The 23,413-nt window shown below is 42.6% G+C and overlaps 1 protein-coding gene across 1 annotated transcript in view; it reads left to right on the top strand.

Moving 5' to 3' along the window:
* The window catches only part of stk33 (serine/threonine kinase 33), a gene marked incomplete at both ends in the record, with an annotated part of 102,238 nt that overhangs the window by 54,940 nt on the left and 23,885 nt on the right, over window positions 1-23,413 (top strand). The window contains one exon of the mRNA XM_083890872.1: window positions 19,151-19,307. Coding sequence (XP_083746998.1) covers window positions 19,151-19,307 — 157 coding nt within the window. The remainder of the gene's footprint in view (window positions 1-19,150; window positions 19,308-23,413) is intronic.

Genomic DNA, 23,413 nt, shown 5'->3' on the forward strand with positions numbered 1-23,413 from the left:
CGTCAGTGTCTTCTGACTCTGGGTCTTACTCCGGGTCAAAGGTCATAAAAGGGACTGCGGCAGGGAGTCCTGAAGAAGCTATTTTTAAACACTGTTAAAACAATGTTTCGATAATGAGTAGCAGTGCACCCACCGTTCCACCAGAGGGGGGAGCTGCACTTCTGAGAGCGGGTGTGCTGGATATGTCACTTCCTGGTACTGGCCAATCACAAGACAGTCTGTCTTCTGGGTGAGAGAGTTGAGTCTGAAATATCGCGGCTGGGAAACAGCGTCAGAAAAGACAGATTTCTATCGGCTCGTCTACAGCAACTAGGAGGTTTTTGACCATAAAAACAAGTTAATGTATGTAAGTAGACCCCCATAACTAACATATATGTGCAACAGGACCACTCTATGTGAGCTTTAAGGCAATTACAAATTTATGAACAAATAATTGAGTAACATATGCAACCGCCAAGAGCCATGCAAGATCAAATTTGTTTCACGGCTAGCACGTACAGCGGGTACGAAACGTACAGAACCGTGTCCATCTCACTGCACTCGCTGTTGAAACTGATTCAATGCACACTAGCTTATAGAGAGATATAGCGCCACACGCACACGGCCAATAAATAATTTTCTCCTCCACATGTATCAGCAGCTTTGTCCGATTGTCTTAGTCAGACTATGGTCTTAGCTCGATTTAAACGTACGTAGTTTCAGTAAAACGGGGTCTTTATCAACGCAGTAAAATGCATCTACATAGTTTGGTGCATAACATGTTCAATAAGCAGGATTTGTCACATCATTGCTCATATTACCTGACAAATACTCCATTGTAATAGCAAACCTGACTTAATAGGCGACGGGACTCAGGTCTCACACCTGAAACACCCACACCTGATTAATTAGACGACTAAACACAAGCCCTTCCTGAGCGGTGACCCCCTTTAAAGTGGTGCTCGTGGTGCTGGTGATGCACTCAGACTGTGAAAACAAGCCTCCGACCATTATATTTAACATCACCGCAGACAGACGTGGATACACTCGCTAATGCTAATTTTTGACTCTATAAAATGGCCTTTATTGCTTTAAGGGCTTGTTAGCAGAAAGAAGCTCGCATTATGCTAGCGACGCCACTTTTACTGTTTCATTTGAATCGCTGAGAGCATTATAGTGCACGCTGGATACATTTATATGGACACATAAAATGGTGGCTTTATTGCACTATAATGTAAATAAAGTAGTAATAACAAGGGGCGGCCGTTGAATTAAATTCAGGCTTTTGCAGGATTTTAATTTCAGGGGATGGGTCGGTATTGATATCTTTATTTAAACAGGAAATAAAACACATTGAGATTAAAAATCTCTTCTTTAAAATGTGTCAAAACAACGATTTAAATTGTAAAGTAAATATACGTAATGGTGTAATAAACCGAGTCTTTTCATTCCTGAGATAATGTTTTTTTTTTTTGTTAATTCTGACTGATTTGTTTTGGGCTGTTGTAAAAAAAAAACAAGATGGTGACCTCCAGAAACCAAGGCCCTTGCCGAAAGTACACATAAAAGGCTCACGAGGCAACAAAAATCAAAAACTATTTTCTATCTTGAAAGGATTACGCTCGTTCATTACGTTATTCAATTTTAATTTCAAATAAACCCACTAAGTGTTATATAAATGGATCTTTAGTATAAAAACATCTCTTTATGTGTGTGGGGAAAAGAAATGAGCACATGAAGGTGAAGAAGTGTGTTTTTCCTCATCTTAGTTTATGAGGAATTGTTGCTTTAACTATTTTATCTCTAAGTCTGAAAAGTCCTTGGAGAAAAGGTGTTTGACGTTATGGACCGACCTCCTCCTCCTCCTCCTCCTCCTCCTCCTCCTCCTCCTCCTGTTGACTGGCAGGCGATCCCTGCCCTTACGCACAATGCTTACACGCTCGTTTTGGGTGCCGCGCGGCGCTGCACATTGAATTAAAAGAGTTCTGATTGATAAGGCCGTTGAAGGCAAATCTGCTCCCACTAATTGTCTTTCAAACGCCCTCATTAATCAAAGCGAGGCTGGACCTCGGCGACGCTGGGGCTCCTGTCAGCTGACGGGCTCCGGGGCTCCACGCTCTCTCCTCTCTGGCCCGCTCACCTCCCAGCGTGACGCCCCCCCCCCCCCCCCCCTTGCTTCCCTTTTGTCAGCCGCTGCTGTCCGAGGAGCGACGGGAGCACAGGCCATCCGTCCGTCCGCGGCGGCACACCTGCCGTCTGCCAGACAGGGATCTGACCGCACCCCCCCAACACCCCCAACACCCCCCCCCCCTGCCACCAGGACGGCCCCGGAGACCAATTTAGCAGCCACTTAATGATTCATGACTTCAAGTGGTGGAAATGAGGGCAGCATATGATAACAGGAATAAACACATTTAATTAGCTCCTCGTATACATTATTTATTTATTTACCTGGTGCACTCTGATTAATTTATATATTTTGTGTTTGTGTTGCAGGGATGATTTTTTTTTTTTGGTATTCACAGCATCTGGCAGAGAGCCTTTGTTGTTTGGTTGAGAGAGCACCTTCTCGCTCACATTTTTTTATTATTTGGGGGGGGGGAGTATAGCAGTGCACCTCCTCCTTTATCTGGGGACCTTTAGCTTGGGTGCAGTGGGGCAGGCGCCAGCAGGGATTTCACGAGCCCCCCCCCGTATTGAAATGAAACGAAACGGTGGGTCGGATTAGACTTTAAAATATACAGTTCCCTGTAGTCTAAGTAGCCTTGTTTGTGAATATCCTGACAGGTAGTTACTCCCCCAGTTTTCTTTGAGCACAGGGCATACATTTTCATGGAGGCACTAATCAAAGCTACAGCGCGGAGCCACTGTAGGCCCAAATCAAAGCCTTCGTGCCTGGCTCTCTTCCATGAGGTTTTTCTGCGACTGCTGATGACAACTCTTACCCGAGCATCTGCCAGCGCATCCATCACAGATCGACTTCCGTCAGTCTCTCTCTCTCTCTCTCCGTCTCATAGACAGCGGCACAGACGTCTCTGAGCTCTCACTCAACAGACGAGAAACTTTGTGTGTCTGGGAGTTGAGTAAACTGAGAGAGGGAACTCATTCCTCTGTGGGTTTTGCAATTCGCCGAATCATTAGCATTAAGCCCAATTTATACTCCTTCGTAAAGTGCTTTACGTCGGTTACGGAGAGCCCTCTACGTCGCCCGTGAGCCTCTGCGTCTGAGATCTGCGATTGGTCCTCAGGTCAGGCCGAGATAACGCTGCTCTGTGCTGGCTCACAGTGAGCACCGAGCGTCCACAGAGGCGGAGCTGATCACCGCCGACAACGTCGCTTCCAAACTATAAATACGTCATATCTTAACACACAAACCACATGTTTAGACTCTAAATGGCTAATTTCTCGCCTCAAATTATCTTTAAACTGCGTTCCGTGACACAGAAAAGTGAGAAACGGCCACTGTTTCAATGTGATTCCGCTGCTGCAACAACAGTCTTTCTCTCTCGGACGCCATCGCTCACTGTAGCCAAAAGCACAACAACCTTACGTAGCGACCCCTACTGACCGGGTGGGGAAATTGCAGTGCGTATCCGTCACCATGACAGAGAAGTATGAAGGCTCGAGTGGTCTCCGTGGTTACGCGGTCGCAGAAGTATAATGTGGTCTTTAGCCTTAGATTGTACTTGGCAGAATGTTGTGTAATTTGCATTTTCACTGATTTTCAGAAGTCTGCGCTCGGGCTGAACAATTAATCGCAAATTATATCAAAATCGCAATACGGACGACTTCAATTTTCAAAACGCGAGAAGCCAAAATGTGTGCCAAAACATAATTTTAGATTCATTATTGTCTTGATCTGTACCCGTTTGTTTCTTACAGATCTGCACAAATATCACAATCATCCTTTCACGTTTTTCTAAGCGAAATGAGTTTAAAAAAAAACATTCTCTCGGATATCGTATCGTACGGAGCCCCCGAAGTGACATGAGAAAAAAAAAAAATAGACGAAAAAAAAAAAATAATTGAAATCTCGCGTTTCAAAGTCGAGATCTCGAGTTTCCCAAAAAAATATTAAAACATTTTTTTTTCTTTGGAAACTTTAAAAAAAAAAAAATTTAAATTCAAAATTCAAAAAAATTTGATTTATTTTTTTTCATAATTTTTTGGAAACTTGAGATTTGGACTTTGAAACTCGAGATTTCAATTTTTCGTCTTTTTTTTTTTTTTTCATGTCACTTCGGGGGCTCCGTAGTAAAGCAATGGCAATTCCTGTCAAAAATAATCGCAATTAGGTATTTATTCAAAATCCTACAGCTCTAGTCTGCACTGGGATTAACTCGGGTTCTACACAGATTACACCGAATCACGGGAGGAAGAGGCAGCGACGGCAGAAATGACTTCAGACACTGCTATTCTCTGAATTAGCTGTTGTTGAAAGAATGCTTTATAATTGTGAGCACAGCAGCAGATCAAACTGTGTGGTGGGAAACGAGCATAGAAACAGATTGTGGGAGCATGTGGTCGTTCTGCCTCTTTACATGTAAAAGAAACTCAGTGTGAGGTGAGACAGGTCTACATCCAGAGACAGCAAACACACAGATATACTTCCACTGCCCGCTCTCCTCTTGTACTCTAACTCAACTCCACCCCGTAATCCCCGGCCGCTGCAGACCTCCAGACGGCCTCCTCTCACAATGACATGGCTATCAAACCCAATTGCTGCGGCTCAGACCCAAGAAGGCAGTGCATTAAAGCCCCGAGCGTAGGATTGCTCCTCGAGAGTCAAGTGGTTGTGTCCTCCCTGTCATTTCGGGGCCCGGGAGATGAGAGCCCTCACACAGAAGCCTGGTTGACCCACTCACCCATTCACACTGACATCAGACACACAACAATACCAGGAAATACCAGGAAATACCAGGAAATACCAGGAAATACCAGGAAATACCAGGGAATCTGCCCTTTTCAGGCTGCTGAGACTTGACTAACTAAGAGGAGTATGGTCGTGTGTTTTTGTTAATTTCGGCAACGACAAAAGAAAAGAAAATAGTTCAGCACAAAAAACTGTTAGATAGCACTTATATGAGTCCAATACTGATATCAGTAATTATATTTACAAGCATATCCATATTCAGCCATGTATAAAAACAAGGCTCCAACAACAAATATTTAATTCCTATAAAGAAGAAATAAAGCTGTTTCAGTTAAACTCTATCGCTGCTGTTTAATTTACATTTTTACAGTCTGAGCAGAGTGAAGCATTAAGATTTGCCTTTTTAATCTTTACTTACAATTGACCTTTTTGTAAAATATGATAATTTGAGTTATTTTTGACCAGATTCAGCACAGATACCTACTTTTTTATCTCATGTATTTGGAATGGAATCATGACATATAAGTACAATTACAGACGTGCAGACTTTAAATGTCTAAATAAGGATTCTTACATGAGGAGTATTTGAATTACTTTCATAAAAACAACAATAAAAAAGTTTGTTTTGTGAAAATATGTTAATTATGTAAAAAAAATAAATATATATAAATGTGTTTTTACAAACTAGCGACTGATGACTGTGTGTTCTGTTCAACGTTGGTACTTGATGTGAGTTTTCTGAACTGTTTCTTGACTCTTTTTAAGACTCCAGTCATAAAGAAGAACTTTGAAAGTGACCGAGGATTAAAGCGGACCTAGACCGGAAGTTCCAATTAACGCTGTTTTTTTAGTGTGTATCTGCGTCATTACCTTGTTTAAGAAGCTCTGAAGGTTCTAAACAAACAGTTCAGCCACTGCTGAGAACGCCGTGTTTTATTGTAATCTCGAGCTCAGCGAGATCTCTGAAAAAACCCGGTCCGGTTACGTAAACACCGGTTCTCTGGAACAGCAGATCGTCCTGCTCCGGGCACTAGTCCGGGCACATCCGGTTGCGTACATTGAACCACAGAAGAAGAAGAATAATGTCCGTTGTGGAGGTGTTTCACGAGCGACAGTGTCTTCTAGACTCTGGGTCAAAGGTCGTCAAAGGGACTGCGGCGGGGAGTCGTGAAGAAGCTATTTTTAAACACTGTTAAAACAATGTTTTGATAATGAGTAGCAGTGCATCCACCGTTCCAGAGGGGGGAGCTGCGCTTCTGAGAGCGGGTGTGCTGAATATGTCACTTCCGGGTATTGGCCAATCACAAGACACTCTGTCTTCTGGGTGAGAGAGTTGAGTCTCAAATATCGCGGCTGATGAACACTGTCAGAAAAGAGGATTTCTATCGGCTCGTTTACAGCAACTAGGAGGTTTTTGAGCATAAAAACAAGTTAATGTATGTAAGTAGACCTCCATAACTAACATATATGTGCAACAGGACCACTCTATGTGAGCTTTAAGGCCTTCATGCTAAATGAAATGACCAAACAGAAGAAACAAATAAAACGTATAAAAAAGAAACTTAACTTGTCAGTGAAATAAATGAAAATGACCTGTTCTACAGTGGTAAATATGTAGTACAGAAACGTATTATCCTTTAGATGACGTCACTTAAAGACAGATATTCAAATATATTTTTGAAATAACACATTTTTTTTTTTTACAGATCCTTGTTTCGTACTGTGCACCCACACCGGTGTAATGACTTAGCGAGCGAGCCGTCACCAAAATATCGCCGGCGAGTATCATCCATGTTGCTTTCATACATGGTTGAGTGGAAGGGGAAAAATAATGGGAATGAAAGAGCAAATATCTGTTCCTATTTATCAGAGTGTGTGTGTGTGTTCCTGTGCGGATGTATACACATGTGCATGAGCATCGCATGAGTGTGTGCCTCAGCGGCGGCGCTGTGTGTGTGTGTGTGTAAGATGGAGTGCAGTGTCGGAGTTTGGGCAGAAGGTGAATAACTACAGTGCTTACAGTGTAATCATGGTTCCTGTCAGCCTTGCTTGCAGGGAGAGGAGGGCGCGCCCGGGCAGACTGGAGCTCCTCGGTGATGAAGTACAGGCACCGAGGAGCTCTCTCTACACCTGGATATTTATTAACACGGGCACTGACAGTAATGAGGCCTGAACAGGTGGGCTGGGACACACACACATCAGAGTGAGGAGCATCCAGCAGGAGGCGGCGGCGGCGGCGGCGGTGGGGGAAGACGGGCGAAGACGAGTTAGAGAAGTTCACCCTGCAGAAATGCAGCTGAGGCTGCACGCCCACACACACACACACACACCAACACATCTGACTAGATCATGCCAAATATATTTACTTATTAAAACGTATTAAAATACGCAAACTAATTAAAAAAAACAACACTTTCTGGATTACTCAGGTGCAGAGAAACAATTTTTTTTTGTGACACTTTTCCGTAACCAAACATGCTCCTGCAGCCGCGCACCATCGGCACGACTGCATGTCGTCATGTGGCAGCTAGTTAGCAGCTGACGGCGTGTTTGGCAACACTTATCACAATGAAGACGTGTGACAAAAGTTAGCCTTTTGGACCGGCACCGTCTTGTTTACATCACTGGCAATTTGAAACGGGAGCCATCTCGCTTTATAAATGTGCGACAACAGTTTCACACGGGGGAGAGAGAGAGACTCACAAACACCAACAAGAAACGGGAACAACGATTCTCGGGGAAGTGAAGCCACCGTATTATCATGTAAAGTCCAGTGTTCGCAAACTTTTTAAATGGGGAGACAACTATTGCGACCAATTCACATACACTACTGTTCAAAAGTTTGTGCTCACCTATACAATTTGTTTGTGTTTTCCATTAAAAGTCAGACTTTTATTCATCAAAAGAGTTGCAAAATGAATAGAAAACCTAGTCAAGACATTGACAAGATTAGAAATAATGATTTTTATTACAAATAAAACTGTTTTCAGCTGTGCTAACATCATTGCACAAGGGTTTTCTAATCATCCAATAGCCTTCCAACGCCATTAGCAAACACAATGTACCATTAGAACACTGGAAATGGACCTCTATACACCTATGTACATATTCCATTAAAAAACTAGCTAGAATTAACAATGTATAGAGTGTATTTCTGATTCATTTAATGTTATATTCATTGGAAACCCAAACTTTTGAACAGTAGTGTAAATATTATTATTATATATTGTGACAAAAGCAAATTTATGCAAAATACAAGACTGCTATTTTCCTTGAGCCCTATGTTGTTATTATATAAAAAGTCAATTTGGCCCTGGAGGAGAACAAGTTTTGGCTCCTCTGCTGTTGACAGTAGTAGTTGGCTGTTGAAATATTGTAAAACCTTTAGGCTTGATAAAAAAAAACAAAAAACTTCAGGTTAACAACTGATAAACATGAGCGCAAAAAAAAAAAGAATGAGGAAACATTCAAAATAGTGTGAAAGCGCTAATACAGTAACTACAGCCTTGGACACGATCCAGAGGGTTTGACGTGAAGAGAAAAAGTCTCTCCCTCTCTCTGTCTCTGTCTCTATTCAGTGTGCAGCACTGTTAGACTTGCAGAAATGTCAAGACAGGGAAAGCCGGACAAATCACCAACGGTGAAGAACATTCTCCAGACCTCATTAGTGTTAAGGACAGGCCTAGTTAGGTTAAGGCTAAGGGAGTCGGGTATAAAGCATAAAGGGCCGGAGCGCGAAGTGATTACGACGGTGTGTGTGTTTGTGTGTCTGCGTTTTCGCCTTCAGCCGCCCTTTCCCCGTACGTCCGCTTGTCTTATTAAGGCCCCCGAGTGAGGCTAATCAGCGCTGTCATCTGACGCCGAACAGATGCGGCGAAAACAAAGGAGAGGAGGAGATCACTGCAGGCCCAAGGTGCATCTGCGGGGGAGGAGGAGGAGGAGGAGGAGGAGGAGGAGAGAGAGCTGTGCTGCCTGAGCTGATGGCACTCCCCTGTCAAGTACCCCCCCTCTCAGAGACTAATGGGTGGAGAAAAAAGGTAGAGAGGGCTTGACTACGTCACAACATTTCATGTCAAATCCGCTCCCTTAATAATTCGCCATTGCCAGCTGTGACTGACACAAACTCGAGGTGAGACGGGTTTCTCTCGCCCACCCCGAAAAAATGGCACATGGGGGAAATTCACTTAAGTAACTCCCGTCTGCACAACTGCGGCTAATTTGAATTTTTTTGGTGTGCGAATAAAAAAAAACTACACTGGCGACATGATTTTTTTTGAAAATGATTAGGGCGAAAGGGACGGTTGACGGCGCCACACGAGCACGTCCCCTTATTCTCGGCTGTTACGTCTCTCTTTCGCTATCGGTTCCGTCTCTCTTTTTCCTCGACGCTAACCCACGTGATAGAGAATGAGGCTCTCAAACCGCAGACAGACTTTAAAAAACCAGAGCAGTGACTATTAACTCATCTCCTCGGTCTCGCTTGCTGAGTCTGCAGGGAGCCGCCGCTGATTTCCTATGCAGACGCTCCCCCCTAACAGATGACCTTGTGTCTTATCAGGACAGGTCCAGATTTCACCAAAAGCACGCGAGAGACGTAATGTTGCTATTAAAACGCTGTTGTTTATCCGTCGTCGCGTTCTAACTTAGCCTCCTTAAAGCAGACTATATACAGCGCGGTCGTATACGAGTAAGAAAGAAATCAGCGATCTCTGCCATCTAATCGGGCCACGACGACGGTTTCGGATGAGTTTCATTTTTTTAAAATGTGTGATGTAGAGCTTTGGGTTAATCTACAAAAGATGCATATCTGCCATGATGGACCATAAGCTACTCTTTTAAGTCTTAAGGAAAGTGCAACTGCAAACACATGCACCCCCGCGTTGGATTTAAATGAATAATACGACTCGAATATGTCCCGCTTTTAGGCTTTTCTTTCACGCGCTGGGTTCCATTTTTAGTCGTCCTATCAAAGCAGACGCACGGTCCTTTATTAGCCTATCGCCCACATCGCCGCGCAAAGGAAGGGAAAGATCTCAAATCTGAAGAGAACAAGGCAAACCCCTTTAAAAAAAAAAATCCAGTGTCTGCCGCTAATCTGGTAAACTCCCATAAATGCCCCAGATGGAAGGAATTAGCAGCCACAGACAGTGCAGAGAGGCCTTAAGCCCCCGCGATATACCTCTGAGATTAATTAGCTTCCAACTTTTAGATATAATACAATCTGAGGTTGCTTCAGAAATTACCATGTCTTTAACTCCATTAGACAGTTTTTTTGTGCCGTGGACTCGGCGAGAGAGAGAGAGAGAGTGGAGGCGCTTAGCGAGGCGCCGTCTTCCATAATGCATGTTGGCCTCATCCGTTCTCTGACAGCACTTAGGAAACCTACAGCCATTTGAGTGACAAAGATCTCATCTATTTTTCAGTTTTGACTCTCGGTGTGTGCAGGTAGATCTCATGTGCTGTGGCGTATAGGTGTGTGTGTGTGTGTACAGGTGTGTGTGTGTGTGTAGACAGACGATTAGAAACATGTTGTTGGACAACAGCCTTGGATTCGCTCGCAATTATCTCAACTCTGCTCAAGCTGCAGCGTCTTTGTGAGCGAGTCACAGTTTTAATGAGTTCTTTTCACGCAGTCTTGTTTGCAGGAGCTGGAGATTCACAGTTTTTTGTTAGTTTTTTCTTTTCGTACAGATCTGGGCGCTGAATGAACGTATATATTACGTGCAGGTTAACGCGCGGATACACACCGAGGAAGGTGAACGTACAAGAATCAAAGAGTGTTTCGTATAAATGATCTGGAGTGAGCCGGTCGCAGAGTCAGGCTCACTTTTCTCAGAGCCGTTTCTTGCTTTATGCGGACTATGCAGCTGCATAGGGCCCCACAGCCACCAGGCCCCCCCCCCCCCCAAACTGCAAGTTCAGACTCATATTTTATTATATTTTTGAGAATTAAAAGTACCTGTCTTAATTTGTATTAATGTATTGGATGCATTCATTATGCATATATTTGCAAAGCATGCAAGGGCGCTTTCACACCACTAGTTGGATTATTTGATCCGCACCAGGCAATGATTGCAATTCCGGTAGAAAAGCGCAAATTTTGACTCACTATGGAGCAACACGTTCGCACATTGCTACTTGCTCTGATCTTTCGTTTATTACGTTCTCTGTATTGGCCATTTTTGGCAAAATATCCAATTTGAGAATGAGTCGCGGCTGCGTCTGGAGAACGATCTGCTGATGCACTGGAGTCGGCGAAGACGTATAGCGCGTCGAAGATTGCTCCAAAGACCTACAAGGTAGGCTATGTCCATGGCATTTACTGCAGAATATGGTTTGGACCCGAGTTGGCGTTCTCACCAGAGGGACCGCACCAGAGTCTGACATTTGGTGCGGAGACAAGCGCACCGAGACCACCTCTTTTTGGCGGTCCCGGTCCGCTTGATTTGGTGCGGACCCGAGTGCGATTGATGCTTTCACACCAACGAAAACGAAACGAAGTAGAGTTTTTGGTTCGAATGGATCGTTTGGTGCGCAACCAACTGCTGTTGGTGTGAAAGCGCCCTAAGTGTTTGTGGGGTAATCAGAAAAAGTTAGGAATCTCTACCTCAAGTTCGAATAGTATCTCGCCTGTTCTTACTGAAATATGATGTGTGTGTGTGTGCGTCGCCCTGATAACACACACAATGAACGATCATAAATAACTGCATCAGCTCGTTCAGAGAGTTTGTGCAGTTGTGAAATGTTTGAAATGTTTTTGTTGCGTCGCATAAAAGCCGTATATGTCAGATGGGAATTTGTGGCACGCCATTTTCCATTAAACTCTCTCTCTTACACAGAGACAAGGCTAGATCATCATTAATATACACTGTAAAAAAACAAACTGTTGTTTTTAGGGTAAAAAACTAGAACTTTACCGTAATAAATACGGTAGAACCTTTTCTTACATTACGCTAAAAGGATAGAACTACTGCTGATGTTACGGTAAAGGTTGTTGATTTTTTTTTCATATTCTACCATATAAATAAAAAAATGTTTTCGTTGAAAGTAACAATGTTTTTGCCGTGTATTTTAACGTGAAAATACCAATCATTGCAGTCGGTAGAGTCTCAGCTGCCGAGCAACCATGGGTTGCCAGTCAGGTCATAAAAAAACGAAACCTAAAAGACCTCGGTATTTTGAATTTGAATGTAGTAACATTTTTGGCCACATTCTTACATATGGCGACTTTAACATAAAATACCACTTTATTCGTTTAAAAAAACAAACTTGTTTTCACGGTAAAAATCTGGCAGCTGTAGATGAATGTAATTTTTATAGGAGAAAATATGCAAAAATTACTGTTTTGGGAAATATATATATTTACGGTATTTCACTGTTACAAAAACTGTGTTATACTCTTTTTAAGTTTTTCTGTCACGTTTTGACAGTTTTTACTGTAAAATCTACAGACATTTTTTTTTTACAGTGTAGGTTTAGACCCAACTTTGCAGCTTCTTCTCCATTAATCGGCGACATCCGAGGAAAAAGGCTTTTAGACACAAGAGCAGAGCGACAGAGTGAGCGGTGAGCGATGCATTAGGAGGCAGACTGTCGAATGCACGTGTCCTCTCACGGTTACCGCTCGTATTGATTTCTATGGCCTTTTAATTTAAGGCACTTTAACTAAATGCTGAGAGACAACGGCTGCGTGACTATTAAGCCATTAACGCTGCTGCAATCATATTCAAAAAAAAAAAAAAAAAAAAAAGCACAAGGCCACCGATTTAAAGATAAATGCCTCGAATCAACTCGTAATTAAAGAATTAGGCTTTGATATGAAGAGGAAAGAAGAGAAATAATCGGCTGTAAAGTTAAATGTGCTTCTGACTCATGAGCGAGCACTTTAAATAAAATAAGTGAAACAATATGGAATTAAATATTTAAAATATTCACCAAAAATCAACAAAAATATATTTTCTCATTCTGATTGCTGTAGTAGTTGCCGAAGTATATTTTAAATATTTAATTTCATACAGTTTCACCATAATGGCAGATATCAGCAAAACTTCACCTGTAGTAAATAGCTGTCTACCATTGGCCGCTACTACACTCTTAGAAATAAGGGTTCCAAAAGTGTCCTTCTACAAGGGCTGAGGTTCTACCTGGAACCATTTTTCAAGGGTTCTTGGTAACACTAATGGTTCCAGTAAGAACCATTTTGATCCAGAGAACCCTTTAAAACCTCTTTCCTGAATAAAGGGTTTTACACGGGTTCTTGGAAACACTGAGGGTTCCAGGTGGAACCTTTGTAAAAGGTTCTACCAGGAACTTTCCAGAGGAAAGGGTTTTTCAAGGGTTCTTGGTAACACTAATGGTTCCAGTAAGAACCATTTTGATCCAGAGAACCCTTTAAAACCCCTTTCCTGAATAAAGGGTTTTGAAAGGGTTCTTGGTAACACTAAAGGTTCTAGGTGGAACCTTTATAAAAGGTTCTACCAGGAACTCTCAGGAATTAAGGGTTTTAAAAGGGTCCATGGTAACACTAAGGGTTCCAGGTGGAACTTTCCCATAGAAATTGTTTTTCAAGTGTTCTTGGTAACACCAATGGTTCCAGTAAGAACCATTTTGATCCAGAGAACCCTTTAAAACCCCTTTCCTGAATAAAGGCTTTTAAAAGGGTTCTTGGTGGAACCTTCCAAAAGGGTTTCAGGTGGAGCCTTTATAAAAAGGTTCTAGCTGGAGGCAAAACGGGTTCTCCTATGAGGACAAGCCGAAGAACCTTCTATGGTTCTACTTAGCACTTTTATTTCTAAGAGTGCACAGCAGAATGAGAACAAAACGAATATCCAGCAAATATCAAACCTGGTGCTAACTTATATTAAAATATTCAGAGGTTGCTCAGACGGCGCCGATGTGAGCTATGAGCTCGCCGTGTGGCTCGTGATTAAAGTGAGTGAACGTCATTATGCCATTACCTCGTCCTCTCAGCGTATCTCCTTGTATTATGCTCCTCATACAGTCATCTACAATCCTGACCCGTTCAAATAAAGCCTTTGTCGCACACAGACACAATCAGAGTGACGAGTAAACACATGGACGATGTCTATCTTGCCGATTAATCTGGGCACCCGACTGTGAGCCGGGCTCTGCCGCCCTATCTCCTCCGGTCCACATCGTAGTCCGCAGGCCCGTGTTTGGATTTCATCGCGAACTGAGGATCATTTCAGATCAGAACACACTGTTGAGTGGATCGTGACCGTTTCTGTGAATCCTGTGAACCTGAACCTTTGTGGATGTGGATTTCTTCATGCAGATCAGGGCTGGAACTTCAGCAAATAGTGATTCTCCATGCAGAGATATCAGGTCCTACATGATGAGATGCAGCCCGTGTCCACATGCAGAGAACTAATCACAAAACTGTATGATATCACATGTAGGAATATAAAATAACCGAAAATACATAAAACAATTCAATGTTCTTTAGTGAGAAAGTCTAGAGAGCGAACGTTTTCTTCTTGTTCTTTCGTCCTATCTCTGAAAATGTCTACTTTTACAATATTATACAGTAAAATATGAATTATTTTGTTGGTAAGTCCATAAAACATTGTATAAATGTTCAGGTATAAATGGGAAGTATGTCCACACTATATACAACATAATTATACTTAGTTAGCCTAGCCTGCAAGTGTCTTCTTCCTGGTTTTTATAAATGTTTAATGGGAAAGTAAAATCACATCATCTGTGGTAAATAACAACAAGTTGCCATATGTAAGAATGTGGCCAAAAACGGGTACTACATTCAAATTCAAAATACCGAGGTCTTTTGAGGTTTCGTTTTCTGACGTAACTGGCAACCCGTGGTTGCTCGGCAGCTGAGACTCTACTGACTGCAATGATTGGTAGACGGCGGTAGGTGGCGCCACATGACGCCAAAACATGATTTCAGTCTGCAAAATATATATTTTTTAATGCAAATATTTTGTCTGTACTGTTGTTGTTGGTGAGTTCAGTTTGTCTCTTTGTGAGTCTCTGTGACATATTAGGAGGATTTTATGGCTTTAGATTTATTACATAATGCACCTTTAAATAGCAAAACCATGCAAATGACTGTAAATTGTCTTAAATCTGGAGGAAAAGATCAATATAATTTAAATATATAACATTTCTTCAACAGAACTGACAGAACTCCAAGTACAGCCATCGCATGCTGTTAGCCTATGACTCACTGGAACTTCATGACTCATCATTTTAATGTATCTCATCTGAACTAACCCATTTATAAGTGGGAAGTCATTAGGATAAAGAATGGAAATGTTAGCTTTGGTATATGTCTCAAACTATCCCCATAAAAAGGCACAAACATATAAAACAAAATCAAAATGTGAATTCAGTGGCTGGTACATTGTACATGGATGTTTCTGTTGCTTAAACCCTCGATAATAATATCAATAATCTGACTCCGGTTAGAAAACACAACAACCGAAAAAAGCCCCTTAAAAGACTGAGCTGTGAGCAGATGTCAGATCAGTAACTCTGCAGGTGAATATTCCATTGACATTTCATCTGCAGTGGTATTAAGGTGCGCTGCGACACTGGCCATGCGAGCAGTGGATTGGTTGAAGCATGAAATTCATTGTCAAATTCTCTCTCTCAGTTTGGAGGGGGGAAAATGCCAGTTGTGGGAGAAAAACTCCAACAGGAAAACTCTAATCATTGGCATGAATAATGCAAGATTATAACTTCATATTAAACGCCTGGAAATCCTGGACAAAGGATATTTCACCACTGGGTTATATTGAAGTCCATCGTGTCGTTTCAATTCACAGTAACGTGTAGGTTTATTAATAGAATATTACACAGAAGTCCTATTACTGTCTTGAATCCCAGTGTGAAATGCTTAAATTGCAAATAGGCGGCGCCGCGGAACGTCCGCGAGAGCCGTTAATGAAGGGTCTCTGATTAGCATTTGTTAAAACTCAGCGAAGTTCTTGCATGCAAAAGGTCAGACTGCTGTTCTGACACGGGGAGATGAAAACGTTCTACTTTTGGGGGGGCGGGGCAGGGGGGGGGGGGGGATGTCACGATTTGAATTAAGATTGTCAGATTGGCTGTAAGCTCGTATCACAGTGCAGCCGTCGTCTATGACCTTTTCAAGGAATTGTCATTTTCCACCCCTGTGATGCCACCGTGGCTCGGCGGGGGGGTGGGGGGGGGGGGGGGGTGGTGGAGAGGCCCCTCTTCTCTCGCCATGTAATTTTGTCCTGGGTGTCACCGTTCACACTGCACTACTTCCCAGCCGCTCGCTCAACTGCCTCAAAATCCACAGAGCGGCGGGCTACGACTGCAGGATCACAAGAATACGGCTTCTCAGGTTCTACTCCCATGCTCCGCGTGAAGCAGGAGAGGCCTCGGCGATGTGCTGTCGAGCGTCGGGCCTGAGCGTCGCACCGGCGCTCCGGCGCTGCAGCGGCCACTGGTCTAAAGCAATTATGATTGCGGTTAACGATATTAACTACACTCGCTATGACAATTGCACTCAAGAGCGACCAAGCGATAAAGCCAGCGGCTGGAAGTTGTTGTGTACGTTTGCAGTAAACTATTTTAGTACTCAAAGATGAGAGTTCATAACAGACATAGAAGTGGTGCAGAGATGGTTTTTTTCCTCTACATGTCATCAAAATACCAAATCTGACACAAGGGTTACAAAATAAGAACACATTTTATTGTGTTGACGACATAATTAGTCAAATCAGAATGACTCAGTGTTACATTAACTGGTAAAAAGAAAAAGTTCACTCTTTAATCTAAATGTCACTTTTGGTTATTTTGATTAATTGCAAATGAATACAGAACATTTAACCATTAAAGTGCCATAGAGACGTAATGGGGTGTGTTATTATTAGATTGAGAGACCTTGGGTCAAAGCGGAGTTTTAAAGGGATAATAAGTACGTATGTGTGCCGACAAGGACAGACGGTGGAAAAACAAGACTTTGGTCACTTCACAAAAGACTCACTCAATAAAATTCAAGCCTGCTTAAGTCTTCGATAACTTAAACATGTGTCTGACACCTTTTCACACCATTAGACCCACTTTTGTTGAAATGAGCTTGTCACTGGAGGGTTGCCTGGTTCGAATTCATTCATTCACAATGAATAAAATAATTTATTGTTATATTCTAGTTGGAAACATGGTAAAGCGCTGGAAACCTGCACCAAAGTGTATGTAGAAAGTCAGCGATTTTACATCACTAGTGCAGTGCCCGTACGAAGTATGTATTCCTATCAGTTATGGTAATGCAGGATAAGTAACGTAAAGGCTAACATAATACAAACACTGTGCAACCTCATTTCACTCCCACCTCACTGCTCCAGACAGTGCAGCTGCTGCTGATGAGCCGCTGCCTGCCTGGTCACAACAGCTAGCTACGCTAATGCTAATCAAAAAAAAAAAAAGGCATTGTGCCTAATGAGGTTGCACAGTGTTTGTATTATGTTAGCCCTATGCTAATGCTAATCATATCCTCACTAGCTTAACTTTGGAAACAGGTTCACCAAGTTAGCCCAGCCTCTACATTCCCACAGCCCTGCTCCAGACAGCGCAGCTGCTGCTGATGAGGTGCTGCCTGCCTGGTCAAAACAGCTAGGTATGCTAATGCTAATTGAATTTTTTTTTTTAAATGGCGTTGTGCCTAATGAAGTTGCACAGTGTTTGTATTATGTTAGCCCTACGCTGATGCTAATCGTAGCCTCTCAAGCTCACCTTTGGAAACCTTTGGTTCGCCATGTTAGCCACAAGTTAGCACAGCTGCTAATGATGAGCCATTGCTTGAACTATTCCTTTAATAACTTTGTTTTACAATGTACTCCCATGATGCCTATTCCTCAACAAGCTAACAAATGATCATCACCAGGCCTTACATACACATACACATATATAGATAGTCGGACAATTATGATATGATTCATTAATCTAATCAAGGTTTGAAATAATACACAAGGCAGTACAAAACATGGTTCAGCACTTTGCCCTAAAACCTATAACTTGACTCGTATATATTAATAACAGCAGAATCTTTACAGGGTCTAAACATTTAACTACTGCGACATGACTTTTGAAGTTTACACCGACAATGAAGATCATGCAGCAAAGCAGCGCCATATAACTGATGTAGCGCCGTTGCCTTTTCACAGCTAATTGGTCACTCTGCACTCATCATCTGGCGATCAGCGGTGATTGGCTGATGGTGAGCTGCGACTGGTCATTGGAGTGTCACTCGCCTGTGTTCCTATAATTAAAATCTGTCATCCAGAACCACCTCTCCCGTTGCCAGTAAACCCTTTTTGTCAGATGGCAGAGCTCAGATAAACTGTCCTGCAGCTATTTCTCTGATGAAAGAATAACACGTTTCCAGAGGAAAGTTTACAGAAACAAACCCTGAGATTATATTCCTGCATTTTGTTGGACTTTAAGGTCCAGTGTGGAACATTTAGCAGGGATTATTGGTCAGTATTTTGATATAATAATAATAATATATAACTTTAAAATAGAAATTGTTTTGTGTTCATGACCTCAGCAAAGGTCTTACGTAAGCTACTTGCCATTTTGTGCCGCCATATTGTGTCTTTTGCGTATTGAAAAGGAAGATTACAACACAGACAAAGGTATGGTGGCCCTGAGGTGCAAAACAGAAACGCAAATCAAAAAAACACAAACGCAAATCACAAAAAACAAACAACATATACAAGGGGTGGCGTTTAAGGGACATTGTAGAGCTGCCGTTCCATGCTGAGGCTGCAGGTTTGAATCCCGCCTTGAGCAGAAAACACAAAAACATTAACTCACAAGGGAAATCACAAAACATACCTCTTCTGTTGTGAGTTTGTGTTTTAGTGTTTCTGCTTTTGTATTTCCGTTTTTTGATTTGCGCTTGTGCTTTTGGTTTTGCGTTTTGTGTGTGTTTTGTGATTTGCGTTTGTGGTTTTGCGTTTTGTGATTTGCGTTGTGCTTTTGCTTTTGCGTTTTGTGATTTGCGTTTTTATTTGCGTTTTTGGTTTTGCGTTTGTGTTTTGCCTTTGTGTTTTTGGTTTTACGTTTGTGTTTTTGGTACTGCGTTTGTGTTTTGTGATTTGAGCTTGTGTTTTTGGTTTTGCGTTTGTGTTTTGCCTTTGTGTTTTTGCGTTTGTGATGTGCATTTGTGTTTTTGGTTTTGCATTTGTGTTTTTGGTATTGCATTTGTGTTTTGTGATTTGAGCTTGTGTTTTTGGTTTTGCGTTTGTGTTTTGTGATTTGCATTTTTTATTTGCATTTTTTCAGCCACTGCACTACGGAGACCTGGACATAAACCTGAACAAAATGAAGGAGCAGGAGGAAGCAGCAGAGTGCGAGATTGGAGTGTATTGTGAAGTGTTTACATCCTGTCTGGCCCACGAAGGCCACCATAGTTTCCTCAAGTGCGTGGGAAAGGAAAGGGGTGAGCGGAGGAGGTCTCACTTTGCTGCAATCTGCAGCCTCAACATTAGATGTCAATAATACTTACACGTTGGACATTTAAATATATGGAGCACATAAACATAGTGCACATTAATAAACAAATACAGCAGCTTAAGTGCAACAGCGACGAAAAAGAAAAAAAAAAAAACAGAACGACTGTAGATAACGTCCGTGGAGGGAAAAGGAGACGAGGGATACTTGATATTTTTAATGATGTACATTTGTTCAGGGCTTTAACTACTGGAGGGCACTCTACTGTTGAGTCTCTACCAGGCTGGCCTTCAGGAACATGGATGACAGAAATCTCTGGAAATTAATTAGAGACAAATCCCTCCTCGCCGCTGAAGTGTGGCATTTAAGGCATTGTCCTTGGTGCTCGTATAACGCCACCTTTCAGTGTCGACCCCTCTCCTCTTCCACCGGCGGGATAATGCAGCCTAATCCACATTAGCAATCACTCCGGTCCCTGTTGTGTAGTGGCAGTCCTTCCTAATTGCTGAGCATTATTAGGTACTTTACTTGTAAATTTGAAGGGAGGAACATCATTCTACTGCATCCAAGCAGCAAATGATCCAATTTGCTTAATTTCCAAAGGAACAGCAGCAGCAGTGTGTTCTCCCCGAGTGCTGCCCCCATTGTTCGCAGAGAGGAATGGCAGAGAATTGCTATGAATTAGATGAAAGAGAGCATGGGATGTACTTGTATGCAAGGATTAAATCTGAGGGAATATCCACTGACAGGAAGCTATTTTAAAAAATGATCTTTAAAAGATCTATTGTTTTTTATATATGCAGTTTTTTATCTTGTGTGATGGTTAAGATTATCACCTTAAAGGTGCATTATGTAATACATCTAAAGCAACTGGCCATAAAATCCTCCTAATATGTCGCAGAGACTCAGGAATAATGTTCATATAACAAACTGAACTCACCAACAACAACAGTACAGACAAAATATTTGCATTGAAAAAAAAAAACATTTTGCAGATCATGTTTATGTTCTGAAATCATGTTTTGGCGTCATGTGGCGCCACCTACCGCTGTCTACCAATCATTGCGGTCAGTAGAGTCTCAGCTGCCGAGCGACCACGGGTTGCCAGTTACGTCAGAAAACGAAACCTAAAAGACCTCGATATTTTGAATTTGAATGTAGTAACTGTTTTTTTACACATGGCACCTTTAAATCTAAATATCCGAGAGACCTAATCACAAACTCAGACACTGACCCTTCGCTTTCTTTCAAGCCGCATTGAAACTGTTTTTAAAGTGGACCTAGACCGGAAGTTCCGATTAACGCTGTTTTTTTAGTGTGTATCTGCGTCATTACCTTGTTTACGAAGCCCTGAAGGTTCTAAACAAACAGTTCAGCCACTGCTGAGAACGCTGTGTTTTATTGTAATCTCGGGCTCAGCGAGATCTCTGAAAAAACCCGGTCCGGTTACGTAAACAGCAGATCGTCCTGCTCCGGGCACTAGTCCGGGCACATCCGGCTGCGTACATTGAACCGCAAAAGAAGAATAACGTCCGTTGTGGAGGTGTTTCACGAGCGACAGTGTCTTCTGACTCGAGTAGCAGTGCATCCACCGTTCCAGAGGGGGGAGCTGCGCTTCTGAGAGCGGCTGTGCTGAATATGTCACTTCCGGGTACTGGCCAATCACAACACACTCTGTCTTCTGGGTTAGAGAGTTGAGTCTCAAATATTGCGGCTGGGAAACACCGTCAGAAAAGAGGATTTCTATCGGCTCATTTACAGCAACTAGGAGGTTTTTGACCATGAAAACAAGTTAATGTATGTAAGTAGACCTCCATAACTAACATATATGTGCAACAGGACCACTCTATGTGACCTTTAAAGTTTCACAGTCTCCGTCTTGGCGTCACTCACTTTTAAAGAGATTTGCTTGTGAGTTGTTGACTGCTCGACGATTTACCAATCATCTGCATTTCATTTATGCGAGACTTTGTCACGCCGACGCAGAGCGTCAGGCCTCGTGGCCTCGTTGGGTTGAGGGTGAAGTAAAAAAGGCCGAGCTGATGAAACCGTCCCGTTCGCGTCCCGCTGCTAACGCTGGCGCTCAAAGTGGAGAGAGGTGGCCTGATTTCACTGCGTTTCATACAAAGCAACGAGGAAACAAACGCGACTTGATATCCCGCCGTTTCCCTCTTTGTTGTCGCTATTACCGCTGTTGCTCTTGTCAATGACGGCGGCGACGGCGCCCGCGCGGCGTTTTTTTTGTTTTTAGCGCTCGCTTTTGTTGTCGAGCACAAACACAAACAAGGCTTGTTGGCAGACGAGCTGCTGCGGCGGCGGCGAGGAAGAGACACGTTTCTCGCAACACGGAGGCTTTTTTTTTTAAACTCGGTTGTTTTGATCCCCGTTTGTTATTTATTTCAAACGCACAATGAAATCTCCAGATTAACAGTTCATCTGTTCTCAACAATGCAGTAAACAGTGCTAATCCAGAGTGTGTTTCATGCCTTTAAGACTTCACTCCTGTAATCTTTTATCTTTGCGGCACAGACTACCAAAGTCAGTTTGAGCATCATGTGTATTTAAAGGTAGAGTAAGCGGCATATATTTAAAAAAAAACGATTGATCCAAAAGTAATCCTTGTCAGTCATTCACAATAAGTGTGTGGTGGTGTTTCTATCTGCAGGGACACCGCCCTCTCCTGGAATGTACATATTTCTCTTTGGTTTGCTCTGGATCGAGACATATTTTTTGGGGGTGGCAACATTTGGCCAGGTGGGCAGATATCAGAAGCTGCTGTAATGGTGGACACCAAACATATCCATCCATCCATCCATTATCTACCACTTTATCCTCCACCAGAGGGTTGTGGGGGGATCTGTGCCTCAGCTGACATAGGGCGATAGGCGGGATACACTCTTAGAAATAAAATTGCTAAGAAGAACCATATAAGGTTCTTCAGCTTGTCCTCATAGGAGAACCCTTTTTGGCTCCAGGTAGAAACTTTTTATAAAGGTTCCACCTGAAACCCTTTTGGAGGGTTCTACCAAGAACCCTTTTAAAACCCTTGATTCAGGAAAGGGGTTTTAAAGGGTTCTCTGGATCAAAATGGTTCTTACTGGAACCATTAGTGTTACCAAGAACCCTTGAAAAATCCTTTCTTCGAGAAAGGGGTTTTTCAGAAGCAAATGGTTCCAGGGAGAACCTCAGCCCTTGTAGAAGAACCCTTTTGGAACCCTTACTGTATTTCTAAGAGTGCACACCCTGGACAGTTGGCTGGTCCACGACACATGTCATACATGTTAATGCTGAGTTGACGAAAGCTGTCGAAAAAACAGAGTGAATCTTTTGAATAACGAGGTCCTGGAGGTGGTCGGTCCCTTCTGTTAGACAGATAAGTGCTAGCGGTTAGCCTAAGTAATTAGCTTCTCGACAACAAAGGTAACATTCCCGCAGTAGTATAGATTGCAGTGTGTGTAATAAACAGACTGAGAACGTCTGCTAATAACTTTTTCATTACACAGCTCCAGCTCTACCCGGCTCTACTCTACACAAAACTGCCGTGATGTTGTTGTAACTAGTCACTAGTAAAGCAGTTGTTTCCGGTGTCACTGAATCATTAGAAACAGTTACTTCCTGCACGATCGGAGCACAAACTCCATCTGACGCAGTCACTGAACTGAAAATAATGGCTGAACGGGTTGTGATTCGCCAGCTACAGGCAGTGATGTCACTAAATACACCAGACCCCTCTGTTAAATGTTGCAGATGAACGCATGTTTTCAGGATTTTGAAGTAGTATTTTTAAAGCTCAAGTAGAGTGGTCCTGTTGCACAACTTGTTTTTATGGTCAAAAACCTCCAAGTTGCTGTAAACGAGCCGATAGAAATCCTCTTTTCTGACGCTGTTTCCCAGCCGCGAGATTTGAGACTCAACTCTCTCACCCAGAAGACAGAGTCTTGTGATTGGCCAGTACCCGGAAGTGACATAATCAGCACACCCGCTCTCAGAAGCACAGCTCCCCCCTCTGGAACGGTGGATGCACTGCTACTCATTATCAAAACATTGTTTTAACAATGTTTAAAAATAGCTTATTAGCCAAAAAAACGAGTATAG

Source organism: Microchirus variegatus (assembly GCF_963457635.1).
Source record: "Microchirus variegatus genome assembly, chromosome: 6".
Lineage (NCBI taxonomy): Eukaryota > Metazoa > Chordata > Actinopteri > Pleuronectiformes > Soleidae > Microchirus > Microchirus variegatus.